The sequence below is a fragment of the Chionomys nivalis genome, chromosome 2 (genome assembly GCF_950005125.1).
Source record: "Chionomys nivalis chromosome 2, mChiNiv1.1, whole genome shotgun sequence".
Taxonomy (NCBI): Eukaryota; Metazoa; Chordata; class Mammalia; order Rodentia; family Cricetidae; genus Chionomys; species Chionomys nivalis.
In genome coordinates, this window is record NC_080087.1 from 72562305 (window position 1) to 72577820 (window position 15516).

Here is a 15516-nt window from a genome sequence, read left to right on the forward strand (position 1 = left end):
CCGACACCAGACCCTATAGCATCCCTTAGCGAGAACACAGCCATTGGTGTTCGCACAGGAGAAAGCGTGGCAGCCGCACAGTTCAACACATCCACACTTCGCCTGAACACACCAAGTGCCCAGAGGAAAGGAAGTGTCAAGACCGACAGCGGTGAGCATCAGCCGCGACATCTGAACGGTCACTGTGAGGAATGCCGCTAAGATCCTATAGTTCTCCACAACCCTACTGAGGCAAATGCTGTGATTTCATTCCACAGACGGGAAAACAGGTTCAAGCACACGTTCCTCACCTGAGAACCCTGAACTGGAAACTGGGCGGGCGCGGGGTGGAGGGGGGGCGCACTTAAGTTCTACACAGCACTTCTCCAAGGAGGAAACCCAGAAAAAGGGGTATAGGGTGGGAAGTCCCAAAGAAGAGGTGCGGCTCAGAGTCTCACAACCCTTTCTAAGTCTCTGCATCTATCCAACGAATGAGGCAGGGACATCTGGGAGAGGCCAGAGAGAAAATGACCCTGAGCCATGGGAGAAGGGAGAGGGGAGAGTCGGACTAAGAGGCCAAGAAGGGAAGGGACGAGGCAACCAAAATGGTTGGATTCTAAAGTGAAGGTTAGCTGGGAGAAGGGCAGCCCAGCCCCTGGGCTGGAGAAGTTTACGGGAAGAGCGCAGGCTGTACCCGCCAAGAGGACCCTGGGACAGGTAGGGACTGAGGGACGCTGGGGGAAGCTGGCGGCCAGGTCCGCTTTGGTATGCTAAGGTAGGAACCTCGCCGCGTGTCCCGGGTTGAGACCTAACACCCAGGAGACCTCTTGGGACCTGAGGAACAGACCTAACATGCCTCCCGTGTCCAGACTAGCCTCTCCTGTCTCATACCTGTAACTTATATGACACTACCTAGTGCACCTGGCCCAGAGTTGAGGACCCAAGGATTCTTCTGAAAAGACATGAGGAGACCACACGTCTCGATGCGCTTGCGGCACTCTAAAATGTGCCCTTTTACCTACTGAGGATGCAAGGATAAGAGGGGTTTGAGGAGAAGGTAGGGGACGGGGGAAAAAGAGTAACACCATGAAAAATAAAATTGTATGGAAAAAATATCATACAGAGACTTTGAACTATTATACAGGAAAAAATAAAGTGAAGAACGGAGGAAAGAAATAAGAAAATAGAAAGGGGGGGGGCACAAAGAGGAAGCAAGCAAACAGACCTCCCCACCAATCGCAATACTGCTTTCGCAACTCCCAACCCCAGATCTGGCATTTCTGTTTCCAAGGCAACCCATCTTGTAGGCTTTTCGTGGCTCAGCGACTTCTGGGTATTGTAGTTTCAAAGAAGCAGAGAGGCGGAAGGTATGATCGTTAGCAGAAGCGTCTGCATCAAGGAATGATTTGGGATTGAAAACACTTTCCAGATATCCTTGAGGTGTGATTTGTTAGGAAAGAAAAAGGAGAGGAAACGGCTCTGAGCGCAGGTTTGTAGGAATTGTAGTTCTGCGGCCTGTGGCGAGCTGGAGCCGGAAGTCGTGAGACAGTGCCGCCTCGCGACAGATGTGAGCACAGCAGGTCCTGAACCTTGGCTGCTTCCCCCGCCCAGGCTCCCAAGTCCAGCCAGAGAGGCTGACTCCACCTAGGATTCTCATGGCCTTCGTAGAGACTGGGTGGTGGGGGTGCTATTTGTGCAACAGTAATGTACGCGCAAGCCTTCACGATGCGCCTGGCTGACTGTTTATAGTAAGCGAGCGGAGCGCACCAAACGGTGCACTCACTTTTTTCCTCTAAATCTGATAGGAAACCATACTCTTGAGGCAAATTGGGTCGTTGAAGGCTCTATGGAGCATCCGTTCTGGTCTAACTTGTAACTTAACAAGCGCTGCACACTTATTAAGCATTCATTTAGTGTGGTTGCCAAGGATACAGTAGTAAGTAGAAACAGTATACGCCTACAGCCTTGAACCTTACTTTTTGTTTTTTGGGTTTTGTTTTGGTTTCTCTGTGTAGCCCTGTTAAACTCGCTCTGTAGATCAGGCTGGCCTCGAACTCAGAGTTTCTCCTACCTCTGCATCCCAAGTGCTGTGATTAAAGGCATGCGCCACCACTGGGCTGCTTTTTTCCCCAAGATTTTATTTTTATGTTATATGCATAAGTGTTTTGCCTTCACGAATGTTAAGTACACCACATGTTTACCAGCAGAGGCCAGAAGAGGGCGACAGATCTTATGTAACTAGAGTTATGGATCGTTGTTAACTTCCATGTGGGTATTGGGAACTGAACCCAGTCTTTTGTGAGAGCAGCCAGTGCTCTTAACTGTTGAAGCGTCTCTCCGTCTGCTTGTTTTTGTTTTAGACAAATTCCCATGTATTCCAGGCTGGCCTGGAACTCACTCTATAGTCAAGTATGGCCCTAGACTCCTGGTTCTCCTGCATCTATCTTGATACTGTCTAGAATACTGTCTTGATACTGTGCAGGAATGGGCTCATTTTCCCTGCCAATTAAAGAATTATAAGATAGGAAATAAAGGTGGTGCACACCTTTAATCCCAGCACTTGGAAGGTAGAGGCAGGTGAACCTTTGAGTTAGAGGTTAGCCTGGTCTACAGAGTGAGTTCCAAGGACAGACAAGGCTACACAGAAAAGTCCTGTCTCAAAAAATAAAATAAAAACAAAAAAGGGGGAACTAGAGAGATGGTCCAGTGGTTAAGAGCACTGGTTGCTCTTGCAGAGGACCAGGTTCAATTCCCAGCACCCACGTGGCAGCTCACAACTGTTTGTAACAATTCCAGGGGAGCCAACACCCTCACACAGACATGCTTGCAGGCAAAACACTAATGCACATAAAATTAGAAAAAAGGGAGACAGGAAATAGGTGTTACCGGAAAACATGGGCGTCCCATCAGAGCAATCGTATACGGGGGAAATGGGGGTTCGGAAGCCCAGTGTCAGAGAGTTTGAAAACGCACGTGGGCTTTGCCCGACACCTGAAAGCAAGAGGATACAAAAATAGACCTTTCTACTCTGTCTGAGAGTCAGCAAGACTGCTCGGTGGATAAAGATGTTAGCTGCTGTAAACTGATGCCCACAATGCATGCACGCACACTGACTCAGGAGGTAACGAATTTTTTATTTAAAAACTATAGATGATTCTTAGCGCCCCTCCACCCTGTGTTCATTTGCTGTGTTTTGTGAGAAGAAGAAAGAAACCCTTAGCCATTACACAAGTGCACATTTCCTTAGAGGAACAGGAAAGAAAGGCTGAAAACGGTCCCGAGGAGAAGGTATGGGCGAAAGCCCTGCAGAGGCTCATTCCGCTCCCACGGCCCTCGTCTCACGGCACGGCCCTCTGAGGACTTTCTCTGGACACGCTCGTTACCCTCCGAGTTGGCAGACCATAGCGCCTGGGAGCTGGAGGGCTAGTGAAGGAGAAGTCAGATGGAGCAGGTTCACTAGAAAGAGCAGCAGGGGTCGTCTCTGAGGAAGAGGGGAGAGGGGAGAAACACAGTTGGACACGTACTTACATCTTCATATGTTGTCAGGCTCCTGGTCTCGTAGCACCCTTACCGCCCCCTAGAGCTCTATGTGCGGCCTCTGAGCCTGCACCTCTCGCCTCCACCCAGGACCATGCTTCTTAGGGCTATGGCCCGCCCACTTTGTTTCTCCGCCCCCAGCCTATTCCACCTGCCGAAGTCACTTCCCTCAGACCTGGGGGACCTGGCTCCTACTTAGCAGGAGTGGCTCTACTTAGGAGGGAGGTTTCTTTTTTTTTTCTTTTTTTTTTTTTTAAGGTTTTTGCTTTGTTTTGATTTGTTTTGTCCTTTCAAGACAGGGTTCCTCTGTATAACTCTGGCTGTCCTGAAACTAGCTTTATAGACCAGACTGGCCTCAAACTCAGAGATCCCTCTGTCTGCCTCCCAAGTGCTAGGATTAAAAGCATGTGCCATCACAGCCTGTATTTTTAAAAATATTTTTAAAGATTTACTTTTATTTTCTGTGTGTCTTTGCCCGTGTGTAAGTGCACCAGGGGCATGCAGTGTGCACAGAGGCCGGAGGAGGGTGTCAGATCTGTAACTGATGTTGTGAGTCACCACGGGGTGCTGGGAGCCAGACCTGAGTCCTCCGCTAGAGCAGCAAGAGTTCTTGACTGCTGAGCCATCTCTCTGGCTCCTATCTGATTCTGAATTATTCATGTGGGTGTGTATGGGTGAGTGGGTATGTCCATGAGAATGCAGTGCCCTTGCAGGCCAGAAATGGACATCTGAGCCTGGTGGCTGGAATTACAGGGAGTCTGAGTTCCACAATGTGTGTGCTTGGAATTTAATTTTGGTCCTTGGCAGGAGTAGCGCATGTTCTTAACCTCTGAACTATCCACCTAGCTCTCTTCTTCAACAGCAAAACAGAAACCCCACTTCGAATGACACTGCGTTTATTTATTGTGCAGCAGAGGGGAACACGCACATGCCATTCCTCCCACACTAAAGGAGAATGAACTTGGAACCTTCTGTGCAATTCTGTGACTCTGACTGCAGCTTACAAACCCTACCTTGGACACGAGCTATTTAAAAGCAACCTCCTTAGCTGGGCCGTGGTGGCGCAGGCCTGTAATCCCAGCACTTGGGAGGCAGAGACGGGCGGATCTCTGTGAGTTTGAGGCCAGCCTGGTCTACAGAGCAAGTTCCAGGACAGGCTCCAAAGCTACACAGAGAAACCCTGTCCTAAAAAATAAAAAACAAAAAAAAAAAGCATAAATACATACATACCTACATATATACACATATGCCTGCATATATACATACATACCTACATATATACATACATACATACACACACATATATACATACATACATACATAAAACCTCCTTGACCTAGGGAGATGACTCAGCAGGTAAAGCCACTTGGCTGCCGAGACTGAAAACTAAGTCCCATCCTAGGGATTCAAGGGGTAGAAGGAGAGAACTGACTCCAACAAGCTGACCCCTGACCTCCGCATGTGTGCCGTGGCATGGGTATACATGCAAATAATAACTGAAGGGATACTAGCCCGCTGGAGCATGTGGCTCTGGCAGGCCTTGCCCTTCTGCCCCCTTCCCTCTGCCTTGCTAAATGCCATTAGATTACATCCTCCTGGGGCTCACTGCCAAGGTCCAGCTGACAAAGTATTAAGTCCATCAATCAAAAGTGCCCTTTGGCTCACCTAATTAACATGGCCAATTAAAGTTAAACACCTCGTCCTAACACGGTGTGGTAGTTTGAAAGAAAACGGCCTCCAAAGGGCGTGGCATTATTAGGAGGTGTGGCCATGTTGGGGTGAGTGTGGTCTTGGTTGGAGTAGATGTGGTCTTATTGGAGGAAGTGTCACCATGGAGGTGGGGTTTGAGGTCTCATATCTGCTCAAACCACTCTCAGTGCCTCAGACCACTTCCTGTTGCCTGCAGTCAAGATGTAAGACACTGCCGGGCGGTGGTGGCGCACGCCTTTAATCCCAGCACTTGGGAGGCAGAGGCAGGTGGATCTCTGTGAGTTCGAGACCAGCCTGGTCTACAAGAGCTAGTTCTAGGACAGGCTCCAAAACCACAGAGAAACCCTGTCTCGAAAAACCAAAAAAAAAAAAAAAAAAAAAAAAAAAAAAAAGATGTAAGACACTTGGTCACTTCTCTAGCACCACATCTGCCTGCACACCACCTTGTTGCACCATGAGGATAATGAACTAAGCCTCTGAAAATGTAAGCCACCCCAATTAGATGTTTTTTAAATGTAAGCGTTGCCATGGTGTTGGTGTCTCTTCACAGCAATAGAAACCCTAACTAAGACACACGGGGTTTCATCTTTTCGCCATTTTCCTATGAGCCACATCTGTCTCCTCATTTTCCAGACAGTCCTTTGTCCTTCTCTGGAACAAATAGCTGCCCTGTTCCCTTCCCCCTCTTCCTTTATTTCCTGTGCTTGTCTCTTATCCCTCCCCTTTGTCTCTCTGGGGAAAAAGTCTCCTTTGTGCTGAGAACTTGGCCTTGAGGATCCTGAGCTGACACCCATCTCTTTCAATAGCAAAATGTAAGCCAGGAGGTGGTGGCACAGGCCTTTAATCCCAGGCAGAGGCAGGCGGATCTCTGTGAGCTGAAGGTCAGCCTGACAGAGTGAGTTCCAGGACCCGTGGACAAGATGCAAAATGCCCTCCCTGCTATGCCATACCTCAGATTCAGCTCCGGGTTGCAGTAGTGACAGTAACACTGGGGACGACAAGGATGAATGACAGGACATGGAACAGAGAAAGACAAAATCAAAAACTAAACAAAAGTCAGCCAACCAACTTCCCTTCCTCCCTCCTGTGGTACTGGTGACTGGTCAGCCTCTCTATGCTCCTGAGCTCTGCCCCATCTTCCAGCCTGTTCACTTTTCATCAGCCTTGCCACCCCCCCACTTAGTGTTTCCGGCACTGGCACTGATGACCTTTGACCCGTCACTTTCAGGGCAAGCAGTGCTGAAAGGCTGAGAGCTGTCCCTGGCCTCTCACTAAATTCTGTGCTTCAGTGGGGGCCATTAAAAAAAAAAAAAAAAAAAAAAAACATCTCCAGATACTGTGCAGAATCTTCTGGTCGACCAAGTCACCTTTTTGAGAACCAGGGCACCCCGATCATCTCCTGGGTCTCCCCATTTCCCTCAGCCCTCAAGCCCAATCCACGAGGTGCATTCCTGATAGAAGTGTAGCCTAGTGGTTCTCAACCTGTGGGACACGATCCCAGACTCTTTCCTGGGGGTCTCCTGAGACCATCAGAAAACACTGATATTTATATTACGATTCATAACAGTAGCAAAATTACAGTTATGAAGTAGTAACAAAAAATAGTTTATTGTTGGGGTCACCACAACGTGAGGAGCTGTATTAAAGGGGTGCAGCATCAGAAGATTGGGGACCACTGCTCTAGCTGATCTAGCGGATTTTCCTTGTGTTCACTACCACAGGCCCGTCCTGACCATGGGCAGGTCTCTCTGCTTCCCCGTGTCCTGCTCTAAATCTGCTCCGCGCTCAGTGCCCAGTGGCTTCATTGCACAACTCCCACTGACAGGGATGTGACTTACCTGCCAGGGTGCTTGCCTAGCAGGGATGAAGCCCTAGGTTGATCCCAAGTACTCCCTCCTCCCATTCCAGACCCTGCCCCTGAGAAATCCCACCATCAGTGGCTCCTCCTCCTGAGATGCTCAAGATTCCTACAGGCTACTTAAAACCGGGTCTATAGACCCACCAAGTGCTCTCTCTCCTGCCTTCCCGAGAGCCACCAGGGAGTGCTCTGCTTTCCTTTGCTCTGTTTATTAGATCTGGACTAATTAATTCAGTTTGATTCGACTTATTACTTCAGCGGAGACACCCAATAACCAGGGACCAAGTACTTCTCACCCCCTAAACTAGATGTGGCAGTTAATGCCCATAGCATCAGCACTCAGGAAGATCATGAGTGCAAGGTCATCCTGGCCTACATCAGAGACCCTGTTCCAAAAGCACAAACAGGAGTCAGCGGGACAGCTCAGCGGGTAGAGATGCCTGAGGTGTCTTATCCAGCAGCATCTCCCGAAACAGCAAAAGACCTGGTCCTTAAGAGTCTCCTGAGTCTGCAACAACAACCCAGCCACAAAACCACCAGTCAACCCAGTCTGCCCCGCCTGCGGGACGTGCTGGGGCAATGGCAGCCCAGAACTTGTGGGAGCGGCCAACCAATGACTGGTCTAACTCGGGGCTCGCACCAGGACAGGAAGCCTATGCTCCACAGTAAAAGGAACTGGAGGCTGGATAGCACAGAGACCTAGGATAGAACCAAACAGCACTGGCAAAAAGAAAAAAAAAAGTCAATGAAATGATTTCTGATGATATTCTGTGATTCCCGGAGATCAGTGCCTAGCCCAATTGTCATCAGAGAGGCAACTGACAGGATTAGATGTGGAGCCCGTAGCCAAACATTTGGTGGAGCTTAGGGAACCCCAAAGAAGAGGGGGAGGAAGGATTGAAAAAGCCAGAGGGTCAAGAACACAATTAGAACACAGCTCACAGGGGCTCACAGAGACTGAATCATTGACCCAGCATAGGTCTGTGCTAGGTCCTTTGCCACACATTGTGGTTGTGTAACGTGGTGTTCTTGTGGGACTCCTACAACGGGAGTGAGGCTGCCTCTGTCTCTTTCTCCACTCTCAGAACCCTTTTCCTCCCACTGGGTTGCCTTGTCCAGCGTTGACATGAGGGTATGTTCATAGTCTTACTGCAAAATGATATGCTATTTTCAATTGATATTCCTGGAAGGTCTGCCCTTTTCTGAAGGGAAATGGAAGAGGAGTGGATCTTGGGCAGAGGGGGGTGCACGAGGAGCGGAGGGAGGGGAAACTGCAGTCAGGATGTAATATATGAGAGAATAAGAATTAAAAATAAAAAAAAAACTCCTGAATATGAGAGAGAGAGACAGACAGACAGAGAGAGAGAGAGAGAGAGAGAGAGAGAGAGAGAGAGAACAGAAAACACAGTTGGCACTTCACATTTCACAGGAAACAGCTCCTAGTGGCATGGTTCTTAGGGTTCTTGTCCCAGCTAGGGAGGGGTGACTCGATGAGAGAAGCAGCTTGTGGCACGCCTGACTGCCTGACTGCCGGAGTTCAGTCTGAGACTGAAGGTAGCAATGACGCGCGGGCACCTGGGAGAGTAAACCTGACGCTGGACCGGCTTAGGGCACATTGGGTCACACAACTTGGGATTCAGCTGACCAGGACCGCCTCCAATGTGGCTGGGGATGGGTGGGGTGCTCACCAGTGTGGCTGGGGATGGGTGGGGTGCTCACTAGTGTGACTGGGGATGAGTGGGGTGCTCACCAGGCTGGGACAGAATGAAAACCTGGTACCTTAAATAAAGTTTGGGGTCCTTGAGAGAGTTCTGCTAAGGTTTATTCACCGATTGACCTCCAACTAGGTTCATTTCCATAACAAATGGAGAAACCCAGGGTTACAACCAGTCCCCTGTCAAAGAATGTGTCTCTTAGGGACAACTCTGGGGGCAGCGCAGGGTCAAAACCTACCGTCATTAAGTCTTGGTCTGCCATTAAGTTCCTGGTGCTCTTATCAGTAAAAACATAATTCTGCCAGATGGGCAAGATGATCCTCGGTGACAACTTTAGAAATCAATACTAATATACGTAGATAATTCTGGAATACCTGGCTGTGTAAATCTCCCATCTGCCCAAGTGGTTAAACTTGCAGTCTCCTGTCTTTTAAAATGGTTCAAACTGTAACCTGGGCTGGTACAATGCAGATGCCTAAGGTGTATATAAGTTAGTAAAATCTTATTTATTTATTTATTTATTTATTTATTTATTTATTTATTTATTTTGGTTTTTCGAGACAGGGTTTCTCTGTGGTTTTAGAGCCTGTCCTGGAACTAGCTCTTGTAGACCAGGCTGGTCTTAAACTCACAGAGATCCGCCTGCCTCTGCCTCCCAAGTACTGGGATTAAAGGTGTGCGCCACCACCGCCCGGCAAGTTAGTAAAATCTTGTATTCATGGCTGGCAACTGAGTGCTAGCTAGAGCCGGTACATTTGCAATTTTACAATTGCCGAGAATTGCAATTATTCAGATTAATTTTCCTTATTAATGTCTAGGCAGGCAGAGTGGTTCTGTTGGGGAAGGCATATTAGTTTTAGAGGAGAAGGAGAAGAAATCTAGGAGTGCGGATTTTACCAGAAGCCCTGAAGTCAGATGTGTGGTACAGAACAGAGGTAACCGAGCCACGTGGCAAAATGTAGATTAAAAGAGACAGGTTCATTTAAGTTATAAGAGCTAGTTGGGAACAAGCCTAAGCTAAGGCCAAGCTTTCATAATTGATATAAAGTCTCCTGTTGTTACTGGGGAGCTGGTGGTCCCACAAAGACAGCCTGACAAGGCAGTTGGCTACACTGTGTAGACTCCCTTCTCCCACAGTGCCTTCTCTCCTCATCCTTTCTTCCCCTCCCCTCCTTCCTTTCGCCCTCCTCCCTCCATAGACTGAAAGGCGTCCATCCAAATGCGGCCTCCTTACCCAGTCTCCTTTATTGTAGGACACGAAGAGGAAGGTCATCACCATGTAGGCGCACTTCAAAAAGTTCCATCCGCCGTTCTTCACAAGGACCCTGGCTGTGGTGCTGGCAGGGGGAGACTTCACTAAAGAAAGGGGGCAAGAAGGACTGATAACACCCGGAAATCCCTGGCCCTCTGGCACTCCAAACTGGTGTCTCTCCTCTGTGTATCTCCTGGGTTGAATTTTTTGTTGTTGTTACACGGGATGTTATGGCCATCACTCGGCTCCCGGACAAGCTCTCTGCTCTTTCAGCTCTCCTCACACCTAGGCATCATGACGTAACCCCTCTACGTAACAGCACCCAACCAGTGCACTGGAAAAAAAGCCACTCAGGGAACCCCATCCGCTCTGTGGGAACCTCACCAAAGTCCCTCTTTTTGTCGTTTTGACTCTTTGTTTAATTTGATTTGGTTTTTGAAACAGGATGCCAATGACTCAGGTTGGCTTCCAACTCAAAATGAGGCTAAGAATGTCCTCTCAATCTTCCTGCCTCCACCTGGCAAATACTCGGATCCCAGGCATGTGATCTTACTAACCGTCTCACTTTTCCCTGTGTATGTTCTCTGTGTGTATGTATGTGTCTTAGACATATGCATGTGCACACACATACATGTGAAGCCGAGAGGCTGACATCAGGGTCTTCATCAACCTTATATTTTTTCTACCTTTTCTTTTTTTTCTCTTTCTTTCTTTTTCTTTGAGGCAGGGTCTCACTGAGCCTGGAGCTCACCACCTTGCCTGGGCTGGCTAAACTCCACGTGGGCAAGTGTGGAGGCTAGAGGATTCCTTCCAGAGTCCTCTCTGCCTAGCATATGGATGAAGGTGATAACCTACGGTCATCAGGTTTGGCAGTAGGCACTTTTACCTGCGAAGACAGCTTGCCTGCCCCACTTCAATAGTCTTTATATTTTTAAGACGGATGTGGTGGCTTGGTGAGAATGGCCCCCTAGGCGCCTGTATTTGGATTCTCAGTTCTACAGTTCCTGGAACTGGGAAAGCTTAGAGGGTGTGGCCTTGTTGGAGGAGGCATGTCATTGTGGGTGAGCTTTGTGGTTTAAAAAGCCCACACCAGTCCCTGTTAGCGCTTGTGCTCTCTCTCTCTCTCTCTCTCTCTCTCCCTCCCTCCCTCCCTCCCTCCCTCCCTTCCTCCCTCCCTCCCTCCCTCCCTCCCTCCCTTCCTCCCTCCCTCCCTCCCTTCTTGTGCCTGTGGATCAGATGTAATCTTTCAGCTATTGTTCCAATGCCATGCCACCTGCTTGCCACTGCTCCCCCCCATCATAAGTCATGAACTCACACTCTGAAACTCTGGAACTATAAGAAAACCGACCAATTAAATGCTTTTTTTAAAAATAAGTTGCCTTGGTCATGGTGTCACAAGACAGCAAAAGAACTAAGACAATGCATTTTATTATCGTGCGGGCGTTCATGGCGACTGCACTGGTGTGTGCAGGACGACTGCACTGGTGTGTGCATGCGGCATGTGCACATGGGGAGGCCACAAGACAGCTTTGTGGAGTCCATTTTCTCCCCTCACCCTTTTTGGGGGGTGTTTTTCGAGACAGGGTTTCTCTGTGTATCTTTGGCTGCCCTAGAACTCGCTCTGTAGACCAAGCTGGCCTCGAACTCACAGAGATTTGCCTGCCGAGTGCTGGAATTAAAGGTATACACCACCACGCCTGACTCTCTCCTTGCCTTTACATGGGTTCTGATTGAACTCAGTTCATCAGACTGTTCCGAAAGTTCTTTTAACCATGGAGTCACCTCGTGGGTCCTGATTTTCTTTATATCGGGTCTCTGTGGGGTTCTCACAATCTCCTAAAACATGTCGCTTGGTGGTTCTTTCAATCGACACACAGCTCATAGGAGCTGGTTCTCATCTTCTACGGGGATCAAACTCAGGGCCTTGGGCTTGAAGGCAAGCCCGTTCACCCTCTCAGCCATCTTGTCAATCCAGAATCTCAATTCTTAATGCTGGCTGCATAGTCTTAGTTCTAGAATTCCAATACTTGTTAGAAATTATACTTTTCTGGTGACATTACTGATAATTCTAGATTTTTTTTTGAGACAGAATCTTATGGATCTCAGGCTGGCCTCCAGCTGGCTATGTAGCCTAGGTTAGCCTTGAACTTTTTCTTTCTCTACCTCCTAAGTCAGTGGCTCTCAACCTGTGATTCACATCCCCTTTGTGGATCAAACAACCCTTTCATAGGGTTCACCTAAGACATCGGAAAACACAGGTATTTGCATTATGATTCATAGCAGTAGCAGAATCACAGCTATGAAGCAACAAAGAAAACCATTTTGTGGTTGGGGTCACCACAACGTGAGGAATTTTATTAAAGAGTCATAGTATGAGGAAGGTTGAGAATTACTATCTTAAGTACTCCGTGCCCAGGGTTTTTTGTTTGTTTGTTTGTTTTTGCTGTTGTTGTTGTCCATTTTGTTTTGCTTGCTTTTAATATAGACACTCACTATCCTAAACTGGCCTTGAATTGGCTACTCAGTCTGATCCAGCTTGTAACCTGTGAGGCCCCGACTCTGCCACTGAGGCTGGGGTCTGATCGGGATGTCCAGTGGTCCCACCTATCTGTTTTGGTGCTATTTCTCTTTTCTGTTCTTTGAAAAGGAGTCTCACAAAATCCAAACTGGCCTTGGACCTTCATTAAGCTGCCCACGCCAACCTTACACTTCTGATCTTCTTGCCTCTTCTTCCTGAGCCCTGGGGTTGCAGGTGTGTGGTCCTGGGGATCAGACCCAGGCCCTTGTACCTACTAAGCAGGCACTCTACGGAATCCTACCCCACAGCTTAATCCAAGCTCCTTTAACTCTCTCCACGGTCTCCATCACTCGGAGGAGGATGTCTGCTTATGTGGTCTCCCATCTACCATCACTTGGAGAGGGATGTTGCTTATGTGATCTCCCATCCACCATCACTCGGAGGGGGATGTCTGCTTATATGGTCTCCCATCCACCATCTCTTTGTTTCCAGCACACACGCCTGTCATTCAACTTACCTGGTCATTTCCAAGGGAGCAGAGTGGTGGGTGGGTGGGGTGGGAGGTGACTGGAGCTCCGCAGAAGCAGAATACCTCCTCTTACCTTTCTGTGCTTGGCACAGAGGAGCAGAGGAGGAGGGAAACGGTGGCTGAGGGCTACAGAGGCTTCCTGAAGACTGAGATGCATCTGAACTCTGACCTCTTCTCGGGTCTCAGTCAGAGGGAAGGTGCTAACTGCCCTGAGGAGGGAACAGACACGTGGCTCTACCCACCTTCTTCTTTGCAGTCATTTGCTTCTTCTAAGGAGGAAAAAGACAGGGACGGTAGAGGAAGGGAGGAGAGCAGGGGAAAGGGAAGAAAAAAAGAAAGTTAGGGAATGGGTGGGAAGCCAGCTGTAAATGCTGCTTCTGGGCCTGCTGGGTAAAAGAGGGCTGCCCTTGGACTCCTTGGTGGCCCTTGACTCAGACACTCCCAGCTACCTGGCTACACATATGCCATTCCCCAGCATGCAGTGCCCTTCCCCAGATACACACGCATGCACACAAATGCATATGGTGTTCACATGTTTGTGGGTCCCCCCTTTGCTCAGATGTAACTTCTTCCAGCACTCTCTGACACACTGGGTTATCATGTCCCCTGCACACCTTTCCTCAGAGAACAACAGTGTTCAGACTCTGAGCTTCTTGAACACCGTGTTCGCCTCTCACGAGAATGCTAGCTGCATTTGTTTCGTGACATCTAAAGGCTCTTCCAACCCTAAAAACAAAATGATCAAGTCACCAACTCACCACTCAGCACTTGGAGGCTCAGCAGACCTAAGACAAAGAGACATGCAAATAGAATCACAAATGTAGCCAGGCAGAACTCAGGGCAATAGGGCCCAGAGGCTCACCCCCAACCCATCTCCTAAAAAGGCCTGCAGAATTCTGGCCCACTTGCTTGCCTGCCTGCCTGCCTGCCTCCTTGATTGCTTCCTTCTTTCCTTCCTTCCTTCTGATATAGGAGAAACTGGGACTAGTACATTGATAATACAAATGTCTACTGAACTTGCTTAGGATATCTTAACCCACACAAAGCAGCACTTAGCTGAAGGAGCTCTCTGGTTTTCCTATCCAGAAGTGTGATTCTGTCAGGCAGACAGGATGACCCTGGTTGACAGCTACCTGGTAAAGCAGCCCTAATGTGTCTCAGGATAACTATGTAACACTGGAACTCCCTCCCACACCTCTGTCCAAACAACCAAAGCCTGGCTTTTCTGTCTCTGTGAAACATGTTTTCATTGCTCAAAATGCAACTCGGGACTGCGATGCTTTATAAGCTGATAGGGTTTTCTGTTCGGAGCTGGTTCCCGTCTATGCATCAGTCTGGACCAGTCAGGCTCATTAAAGACTTTTTCTTTATTAATCTCTAAGCACATAGTAATTTCTCACTGGGAAGGCTTGTCAAGTCTATAATATATTCGTTGACACTTCTATTGAGACAACGTCATACTGTGTAGTCCTGGATGACCTGGAACTTGCTATGTGGCCCAGGGTGGCTTCAAACACTCAGAGATCTGTACTTCTTTTGCCTCTAGCATTAAAGGTGTGTGCCACTCTGCCCAGCACCCCCCATCATCATCACCACTATTATTATTTGTGTATATATGTTTATGCATGTGATCATGAGCACAAGCATATTCTAACAAGCACGTGATGATCAAAGGACAGTGGGACCTGGGACTCAAACTTAGGTCATCAAGCTTCTCAGCAAGAGCTTTACCTGCTGAAGCATCCTGCTGCTACCCTCCCCTCCCCATCTCTTTCCCTCTCTCTCTCTGCCTCTCTGCCTCTCTCTCTCTCTCTCTCTCTCTCTCTCTCTCTCTCTCTGTGTGTGTGTATGTGTGTGTATACCATGTGCACAGGCATACATGCCTGTATTGAAGGAGGCCAGAGGTCAAGCCCAGTTGTGATTTTTTTTTCAGGGGCTGTCCATCTTATTTTTAGAAACAGAGTCTCTCACTGGCCTTGAGCTCACCATGTAGGCTATGTTGGCTGGCCAGTGAGCCCCAGAGAGCCACCTCTCTGTGTTACCATGTAGGCTATGTTGGCTGGCCAATGAGCCCCAGAGATCCTCCTGTCTGTGTCTTCCTAGTACCAGGATTATAAATGTGCACCATCACTCACAGAGTGGGTTCTGGCAATTGCATGGCAGGTGCTGAATTTCCAGGGAGGTCTGCACTCACCAACACCACATTTCAGATTCCCACCTCCCCCATACTCTGGCACACAAGTCGATAAAACAGAAGCTTGGTGCGTAGGTCCAGGGCCCACACAGAACAAGGCGCTTACCAAGGACCTCTGTGATCCACCCAGGAGGCAGGAAGTAGTGATGAGCCCATGAGAGACGAGACCACAAGAGGGAGAAATAAATCACAACGTTAGACAGGTAGGGACCAAACGAGCTCCG

The 15516-nt window shown here is 48.7% G+C and overlaps 1 protein-coding gene across 1 annotated transcript in view; it reads right to left on the reverse strand.

The window, feature by feature from the left end:
* Positions 1-3435: 3435 nt before the first annotated feature.
* The window catches only part of Eddm13 (epididymal protein 13), a 31525-nt gene continuing 19444 nt past the window's right edge, over positions 3436-15516 (reverse strand). Inside the window, exons 7-12 of the mRNA XM_057761883.1 lie at positions 15399-15407; positions 13857-13883; positions 13341-13367; positions 10034-10155; positions 6177-6214; positions 3436-3460 (exon numbers count right to left, since the gene is read on the reverse strand). Of these exons, the coding sequence (XP_057617866.1) occupies positions 3436-3460; positions 6177-6214; positions 10034-10155; positions 13341-13367; positions 13857-13883; positions 15399-15407 (248 nt within the window). The remainder of the gene's footprint in view (positions 3461-6176; positions 6215-10033; positions 10156-13340; positions 13368-13856; positions 13884-15398; positions 15408-15516) is intronic.